This window comes from Triticum urartu, chromosome 5, assembly GCF_003073215.2.
Source record: "Triticum urartu cultivar G1812 chromosome 5, Tu2.1, whole genome shotgun sequence".
NCBI classification, from domain to species: Eukaryota; Viridiplantae; Streptophyta; class Magnoliopsida; order Poales; family Poaceae; genus Triticum; species Triticum urartu.
In genome coordinates, this window is record NC_053026.1 from 620,914,004 (window position 1) to 620,923,693 (window position 9,690).

General features: G+C 45.2%; 1 protein-coding gene across 2 annotated transcripts; it reads left to right on the forward strand.

Moving 5' to 3' along the window:
- Positions 1-3,184: 3,184 nt before the first annotated feature.
- Positions 3,185-9,179, forward strand: LOC125511329 (probable serine/threonine-protein kinase PBL21). 2 transcript variants are annotated; one of them, XM_048676674.1, is made up of 5 exons: positions 3,185-3,955; positions 4,075-4,244; positions 4,365-4,554; positions 7,844-8,235; positions 8,565-9,179. In XM_048676674.1, exons 1-5 carry the CDS (start codon positions 3,859-3,861, stop codon positions 8,874-8,876), a joined length of 1,161 nt encoding a protein of 386 aa, XP_048532631.1. In that variant the 5' UTR covers positions 3,185-3,858; the 3' UTR covers positions 8,877-9,179. The 2 variants fall into 2 exon arrangements, with proteins under 2 accessions (XP_048532631.1, XP_048532630.1); XM_048676673.1 differs by having other exon boundaries at positions 3,186-3,955; positions 4,347-4,554.
- The last annotated feature ends 511 nt before the right edge of the window (positions 9,180-9,690 follow it).

Genomic DNA, 9,690 nt, shown 5'->3' on the forward strand with positions numbered 1-9,690 from the left:
CAGCTGGGTTAAACTAGTACCAATTGTTCCATTGTGTCCGCTTCAGGTTTGTCCTTGGTGAGTCGAGCATTGGAGTTGCGCCCGGCTCTCTTGTTGCCTACTCCATCCATTCATTCAGGAATTCTTGGAAGACGCACTTTGTCTTCCTTGAAGAGTACACAACATGTTCACTACTCACTATGCAATGCATGCACCAACCCTCCCCGGCCTATGAAGTCTCCAACAAGAAAACTATATATATAACCAGGCAAAGCATCATCCCGATTCTTTTTCTTTTCTGAGAGAGCATAACAAGTGCCAATTTTTTTGGCTCAGAGCGATCATGTGAGATATAACTATATATGCATGGTCATGCACCCGGCCATGCATGCATCAGCACCAGCATCTTCCATGATTACTTCTGAAACAGTTTCAGGGCAGTACTGTACTGTTGTTGCGTCCAGAGCACCTCCTGCATTTGCACTCCAGAGTCCAGCAACAGTCGCAGAGGGCAGCCAAGCATGCATGCACGTTCGTCTGAATGAATACAATGCATCTGCAAAAACTCAGCTATGACTCCCTGTCGACCAGTCAGCCAGTCCCGTTGTACCCTCGTTTAATCAGAGGGGGCATGGCCAGATGATACACACTGCACTGTGTATAACAGTGCAGTCAGTGCAGGACACATACGCCCATTGATAAGCCTTCAATTTTTGCTGGCCATTTGATTCTTCATTTGTAGTGTAACTGAAAAGAAAAAGACACGGGAAATTTCAACAATAACCAACCACGGTGAAAAAGCGGGGCGAAATCTACCACCCATTAACATTGTATATTAGTGCAAATTATTCAGATATCTATTTGAATAATGATGGGCTCTCCCGCCGATTTCTATTAAAGAAACTGCCGAAGATTACCCAGATACAGGTTATGCCAAAAATCGCCGTGGCTTTGTCGGAAAAATCCAACTAGATTTCCGATTACAATAATATTTCTTGCAATAAACATCCATCGTGACATAATGCTTTAGCCAAAATATTTTGGCGGATTACAGTGGCTAAGAAAAAATGTACTCCAAATACACCAGAGAAAGTTTTTGGGAGATGCACCAAAAAGGCACGTGTAAAAACGAGAGTGACATGTGAGCCCGCTGCTAGATTTTCTCACCAATGGCAAATCAAAGAAATGAAGCATCTCACCGTCAAGAGGAAGGGTGGACAAATATCGTAGGGAGTGCAGCTCATCCGAGATCAACAATAGTCGTGGCGAAAAGAGAGGTAGAATCTACCACCCATTATCTCTTCTTTTTTGCGGGATACCACCCATTATCTCAACACATACTATTTCAGACATCCTTTTAAGACATAGGCCCTCCTGCTGATTTCTATTAAAGAAACCTTTGAAGATCATCAAGATATGGCTTTGTCAAATATCGCCACGGTGGGATAGCAAAAGTTCAATTGCATTTCCAATTACAACAGTATATACACTTTGAATACATAAAAAGGGTCTTGTGGAATGCGCCAAAACAACACACGTAAACCGAGAGTGACATGCGGGTCCGATTGGATTTTCTCACATATGCCAAAGCAAAGCAACAAAACACCTCAACATTCATGGAGAGAGGGGTGGACAAATATTATTGTCGAGAGCATATCTAATAAGATTTCAACAATAACCACATCGAAAAGAGAGACGGAATCTACCACCCTATATCTCAATTACAGAGTTTATAATAACTTTTCTAAACAATGGGTCATCGATGATTTTTATTAAATAATCTATAAGAAAATAAAGTTATGGCAAATATCTGCAATGCTTTGTAGCAAAAATCTAACGTCATTTTTCAATTATGATAATATATTTTGTAGCGAGCATCTATTGCCATATCTCTACGGTTCAGGCACATCGGTCATCACACATTTGTCTATATGTACATATTGCTTAATCCGAAAGAGTTGACGGGTTAAAGTGGCTATGACTCCATTGACTAGTCAATCCCGTTGTACCTTGGTTTAATCAGAGGAGGGAGCTAGCATAGCCGGATAATATACACTGCACTGTGTATAACACTTTAGCCAGTGCAGAAACGTACACACATTGATAAGCCTTTGGCTTTATTGGCCATTTGATTCATGATGTGTCGCGTACCTGAAGAAAAATAGGTTAAGTTAGAAATTTCAACAATAACCGCGGAGAGAAGAGAGGCAAAATCTACCACTCATTACATCAATGCAGTTCATTCGGATATTCTTTCAAAACAACATGAAGGTTATTGAAAATACAACCACGTCAAATATCGTCGTGGTTTGTAGCAAAAACCTAGCGACATTTTTAGTTACAATAATACATCTTGTAACAAACATCTCTCTGGCGAATCAACATGTGGTTGAGATGGTTAGGTGGACAGTGGTATCCCCAACCCACCAGGGTTCAAATCCTGGTGCTCGCATTATTTCTGGATTTATTTCAGGATGGCGATGCGCTTTCAGTGGGAGGAGACGTTTCCGTCAAGATGATGTGCCGGCTCAGTCTTTCAGAGGTGTTCATAAGGGTGAGTATATGCGTGTGTATATGAGCGCTTGTGTCTGTACTGATGCTAAAGAAAAACATTCCTCTGATATCTTAGCGACGTAGGCGCGCAATCGTCACACATTGTCTGTAGGCACATACCATTTCTATCCAAAAGAGCCAACGTGTTAAAGTGGCTAAGAAAAATGTGCGCCGAATACATGAATAAATGTTTTGCGAAACAACGCGCCCTTCCGCCGATTTCCATCGAAGAAACCATCAAAGCTTCTACAGATACGGCTATGCCAAATGGCGTCGTTCCTTCGTAGCAAAGAAAATAAAATCCAATAGCACTTGCAATTACGACAATATATCTTGCAATAAACATCCGCCGCGATACCTTAGCGGCGGGCGCGCCGGTCATGATACGCTATGCATACCGCTCTATCTCAAGACAAATCCGACAGCATAAAGCGGGCGACACAAATACGCGCCGAATGCATAAAAAAATGGTTCTGCGTAAACTGAGGGTGACACGTGGGCCCGGGCGGAGTTTCTCACACATGGCAAGGCAAAAACAGCGAGAGGGGGAAGGGGAAGAAGGGTGGACAAATATCATCGTCGTGTCCTACGAGGAGCACGAGATAGAGAGAGAGAGCGCGGCGGTGGCTCATCAGATCTACTCCTCCGCCACCGCGCAATTAAGCCAGCACAGTCCACGCCAGGAAAACCGTACGCACGCAGCAGTCACGCTCACGCTCGACTCCACTCCCCCATCCTCATCTCGCGGGAAACCCAGCCAGCCAGCCCGACCAAGAAACCGGCCACGAGTCCCTCTCCCTCACCCTCGCTCGCTCCCTCCCTCCGTCCGGACGGAGCAAGAGCGAACAAGGCCGCGAGACTGCCGGCCGGCTTCCAAACCGGGATTCGATTTCGGTCTTGGTTCCGCTTTCCCGCAGGAGCCAGCCAGAGAGTCTGTGTGGACTTCGTTTCGTCCCGCTGGTTAATGCTTTCCCGAATTGCTCCTCCGCCCCGCCACCGCTGGGGCCGCCGCTGTCCTCCTCCTCCTACTCCCCACTGCTGCTGATGCCGGCGATTACTTCTTGCCTAATTTGCGCAGCCCCCCGGCCCCGGCGCGCTGTTGCCTGCTAGCCCCGCAATCCCTCGCTCGCCCGCTCGTCGGCCGCCGCTCGATCGATCGGTCCAACCAATCCTGGCCCCTGGATTGGAGTTCCCCCGGGACGGGGCCCATGCCGACGGGTTCGGTCGCACATTTATAGCCCCCCTCCCTCCCCTGGGCGAGCGAGATTGATCCTCCTCCCTGCCCTCGCGCCGCAAGTATCTGACAGGTGTTCTGATTTGGGGGGGATGGGCTGCTTCGGCTGCTTCGCCCCGGCGGCGCGCCGAGGGGCCGGCGACCTCAAGCCCTCCAAGCTCGCCCACCACTGCACCGACGACGACTCAGGTTCCTTTCTCGACTGATTTCTGCCCGTCCCCTCCCCGCCCCGCCGCCGCGTGGTGCAAAGCGCTCTTCTTTGTTCCTCATCTTTCTTATCCGTGTTGTGTTGTTGGGTCTTGGAGCAGTCGCGGACGCGCAGAGGAAGGTGGCGCCGGACGTGGGGAGCGGCTGCGCGCACAGCTTCACCTTCAAGGATCTGCTCGTCGCCACCGGCTACTTCAACGAGGCCAATTTCATCGGCGAGGGCGGCTTCGGCAAGGTGTACAAGGGCAAGATCTCCAAGACCAACTCGCAGGCGAGTCCCCACTCTTCCTCCCCTGTTTCACCTCTGTTCCTCCGGCGGCCCTGGTTTCCGGTGAAAAAAAGATTCGATTGACTGTTTTCCTCCTCCTCACAGGGCGCTTCCGATGCGCAGATGGTGGCGGTGAAGCAGCTGGCCCGGGAGAGCGTGCAGGGGAGGAAGGAGTTCCTGGTGGAGGTGCTCATGCTCACGGTGCTCAGCCACCCCAACCTCGTCAGCCTCGTCGGCTTCTGCGCGCAGGGGGACGAGCGCCTGCTGGTCTACGAGTACATGCCCTTCGGCAGCCTCGAGAGCCACCTCTTTGGTAATACTTCTTCCCAGAATTCTTCAGACTCGCTCTCTGTTTTTGGTTCAGTTCATCTGTGCAATGCAGTTAATATCCATGTTGATATGTATTGGCTATTCTTCATAATGTGCGTGTTATGGTACAGTTCAGTTTGTGTGGTAAACCTTCACGCTACTCGCACTCGCTCTCGAAAGTAATTCGTGTGGATTTGGGAAAATCAAAGGGGAAAAGAAATGGAGATCATAGAAGAAACCATCTATGGTTCCCCTCTCTCAGTTCTGGGAAAGAGGTGACTTTGAGGATTTGCTTTTTGGGGGTTCACTTTTGGGAACCATCCATGGTTGTGCTGCTGTCTGTTAGTCTATGATAACTTCTGATAATGGTGGAATGAAAAGTCTAGTTACCATTACCAAACAAAATAGAAGGTCGTACTTCTGTCGAAAAAACAAAAGGTCATGCTCCAACTGTTCGAAGATTCTTCTTGTCCGGTACACCGATATGAGGATTTATTGGAGTTTCACTTTCTCAGGATCATGGTGTTTTTTTTCCTTTAACTATGAAACAGATGGTATTTTGATCGGGTTACTCACTTCATAAGAAAACAAATATTTAGTTGTCTTCATACCTACTTCTTATAAAGATCTGGGTTGGTGGTGGTCCATTCACCCATCATCAAGATTTCCTGTTGTGTTATTAGGACATTACCTGTTGTCATCCATTATGTGGAGGACATAAGGTTCATTCAACTGATGTATACTTTGAGATATATCTTTCTTTGTTTTGCACAAAATTATGGATGTGATGGCACAAATGTTTAAATGACTGATGCGATATAAAAAGAAAAAAAAAACTTCTGTAGCAACACATGGGTATTTTTTGCTAGTACGAACACTGGAGGAAAAACATCTGAGTACCAAAAGTTAAACCTTCAAGTGTTGAAATTTTTACTTTTATGTGCATTCAGGCAATACATGTGGGTCCTCACACATGAGCAAAAAGAAAGAAATCAAAATCGCCTCCATTTTCTCTTTTCCAATAAAGAAAAACTCGACCCATGGGCAATAGCACCCAGAGAATAACTTATATTAAGAAGAACCGAGCACCCTGCTGACGCCAGGCCTCGAACGCGGGTGGGCGAGCAACAAGCGCGCAGACCCGCGCTCCTAGCCAGGCGAGCGATGCTCGGTTCTCTTTCTTTTTAGCTTTTATTATCTGCTTTAATAGAATTCAGGATGCCTGTTCTTCTACATGTTGAAGTATTAATTTCTACAAAAATCATGAAGAAACAATAGGTAGATATTTTATCTGTATCAACTGTTGGTTCATAAACCACCCTTGAGCACCCTGCTGATGCCGGGCCTCGAACGCGGGTTGGCGAGCAACGAGTGCGCAGACCCACGCTCCTAGCCAAGCGAGCAGTGTTTGGTTCTCTCTTTGTTTGTCTCTCTTATTCTCTACTTTAATAGAACTCAGGGTGCTACCCATTCTTCTGTATGTTGAAGTATTCATTTCTTCAAAAATCATGAAGAAACAATTAGACAGATAATTAAGCCGACCTGCGTTCCTAGCCAATCGAGCATTGGTCGGTTCTCTTTATTTGTCTTTTTTATTATCTGCTTTACTACAATTAGGATGCTATCTGTTCTTCTATATCTCGAAGTATTCATTCCTACAAAAATTGTGAAGAAACGATAAGACAGATTTTTTTTCTGTACTAATTGTTCGTGCATCAACCAACCTTTAGCACCCTGCTGACACTGGGCCTCGAACGCGGGTCGGTGAGCAACGAGCATGCAGACCTGTCCTAGCCAATCGGGCTATGCTCGGTTCTCTTTCTATGTCGCTTTCATTATCTGCTTTAATAGAATCCAGGATGCTATCTATCTTTCATATGTTGAAGTTTTCATTTCTTAAAAAATCATGAAGAAACAATAAGGCTGATATTTTTTCTGTATTAATTGTCGGTGCACCTAGACAATCGAGCGTTGCTCGGTTCTTTTTCCATGTCGCTTTCATTTTCTGCTTTAATAGAATTCAGGTCTATCTTTTATATGTTGAAGTTTCTATTTCTACAAAAATCATGAAGAAACAATATGGCAGGTATTTTTTCTGTATTAATTGTTGGTGAATCAACCAACCTTCCACCTCTGTTTCTTAGTGCATGGATTCAGATTGGAATTTTGTGTTTTTTAGTACTTGATTGCAATCCGGATTTTGTATTTAAGAAAGTCAAAGTTGGGACAAAGATATAAGTTAAAAAAGGTCAGACATGGTATAGTATATCTATGCACTATAATGTTCAAGAATAATAGGGGCAATAGCTCCCCACCGTTTAAAATATACACTACAGTACTACTTTGCATTCCCCATATGTCCTCTGCCATCGCCTTTGTCTTCCTGATTTGTTCTCTTGTAAGGCTGAATACTTTGCAAGATTTCTGAAACTATGGGTATGCTGTCTCCTCTTTCAAGGGATTAAAGTCAGGGGACAATGTAGTTTGTTATTGTCATTTATGTTCATGTCCATTTACAAACACTATTAAGTATTGAGTGTGATGGTAACGCCTCTGGAGCGACTGACCCCAGTTCAAAGCCTGGGTCTCGCATAAAAAAATTCCCTCTCGCTGGCACGCACAGAGACACCAACCCACGTGAGGGTCGAGTTTTTTTTTGTTGTGTATAGTTATTAAGTTGGTAAGTATTATTGGCTAATCGCTTAGTTGGGTAGTGTGAAGTGTGAACCATCCATTTTGTGTATTCTGGAAAACTACAAAATAAACTGGTTTCAGCGTGCAATCCGCACAAAAACTTTGTCATACTCGCTTATATGTTTCTTACCTGAAAAGCAACCTTTTTGATGATTGAACATTTTCCTACATGCCAAAATTATTGAGCACATAATGCCTAAGGTTAGCCAGAATTGTCCCCACGTAAATTATTGAAGCTCTCAGGTCCTCGTGCTTTGTCTCATGCCTGAACATCACATGGTCTGCACAATGATAGCAGTACTAGGTGATGGGCATGATGTGAACCATCTGAACTTTTCTGCAAAGTTCCTTTATTTTCCTAACATGTAATCTGTTTCAGTGATGTGCTCCTGCTAAACTTAGGCCAATACTTCCAGTCTTCCAAAAATGTGTTATCGTTACTCGACTTGATTTTTTTATCTAACCGTTTGCGTACTTTCTGTTTCTTGTCTCACTATGCTTGATACATCTTTTACTTATACATCAATTTGGTTATTTGTATACTGAATGAAACATCGTGTACACTTCATTCACTGATAGAAATTTTCACCTTTGAACAGATGTTCCTCATGGCAAGCCACCACTCGACTGGAATACACGAGTGAAGATAGCTGTTGGGGTAGCAGAAGGGCTCTCATACCTGCACAACGTGGCAGACCCACCGATCATTTACCGCGACATGAAAGCTGCCAACATTCTGCTGGATGAGGACTTCAGCCCAAAGCTCTCCGATTTTGGACTGGCAAAAGTTGGGCCCGTTGGTGACAGGACTCATGTGTCTACCAGGGTCATGGGTACCTATGGATACTGCGCTCCTGATTACGTGGTGAGTGGCAAGCTTACCATGAAATCCGACATCTACAGCTTTGGTGTTCTTCTGTTGGAGCTGATCACCGGGAGGAGGATCTATGATGCTTCGAGGCCTAAGCCAGAGCAGAGTTTGCTAACATGGGTAAGCAGTTCTACCTCGTTCCATACTTTATATGCATCCTCTCAGAATCTGTCTGCAGAATAGCTGTCTTTTCTTAGAATCCAATTATATCTTGAGAGTACTCTGTTTTCATAGACATGTTAATTTTCCTTCTATTTGGATGATGTTCACATAAGTTTCTCTGTTCCTTGGCAAAAGAAAAAACATATAATTTTCTCATTTTTACCCACATTGCATCATTGCTGCCATTGAACATCAAATTTGGAATGGTTAATTTGAGTATCATCAAATTTGTTTCTGTAAAGCTCTGGAGGGTTACTCACACCTTTCTTTTATTTATCTTTTTGCAGTCAAGGCCATTTATGCATGACAAGAGGAAATTCCACCGGCTGGCTGACCCAGCCCTCCGCGGCAGCTACCCGCCCTCGGCGCTCAACCAGCTGGTGGTGATCAGCATCATGTGCCTGCAGGACCAGCCCCACGTCCGCCCCATCATCGCAGACGTTGCGATAGGCCTGAACCATGTCGCCAGCCAGCCTTATGCTTCCCTGGCCTCCATGGGCTCCCCGGCATACAGCGGCTCACCGCAGTACAGCCGCACGCCGTCCAGACGGCGAGGAGGCGGCGGCGGCAGCAGGAGGGTCTCGCAGTACGCGTCCTAGCCTCCTATAGGCCTCACTGGGCCTGGCGAGAGAGATGAGTGCGGTAGGTCGTTGAACAACCTGAAACTGTCGAAATGTCATAGAGTCGCGGCAGAGGGCTGGTATGAAGGAGACCGGTGAAATGTCATAGAGTTGCAGCTGACTGTGTGTGTGTGTGACTGTTGGTTTTTTCGTGTTGTTTGTTGGTTCTAGTAGCTTCATAAATTGTGTGGCGATTTTGTACATATGATCAGTCATGCGTATTGGTCATTCCTGGGATGATAGGGGAACAGCAATGTATTTGCTGTTTTGGTTTTTGGTCAAGTTGTTATTGTCATCATTGAGTATTTTTTTTTGGGGGGGGGGGGGGGGGGGTGGGGGGTATCTTCCAAAAGAGCAATGCTATTCTTACGTATGTGTTTTACATAAAACTCCGTCTGTCCGATAATATGAGACATTTTTGCAAGCTAACGTATTATGTTATGGGACCGACTTGGGCGACGGTTATTAATTCAATTTGCTCTAGGTAGTTACTCCTCTCATAACACGTAAGATTCAAGTAAAACTCTTGCGTAGGAATAAGATTTCTGGTTTCAAAAAAGAGAAAAATTATCAATGTCGATGATCCAGTGGGAGATTGTGCTTGCACATGTGGCGGTGTGAGAGTTTCTTCAGATTGATAAATACTCCGTGTGTGACGCAGAACATATATAGGGAGGACCAAATCTACACAAGGGAAGGGACAAAATGGTTAGTAAAATAGCTAGCACAACTTGGTTACTCTTGGAGTATATCGTCTTTTCCTTGGACATCTGCAAAAACAAAAATAAATGGA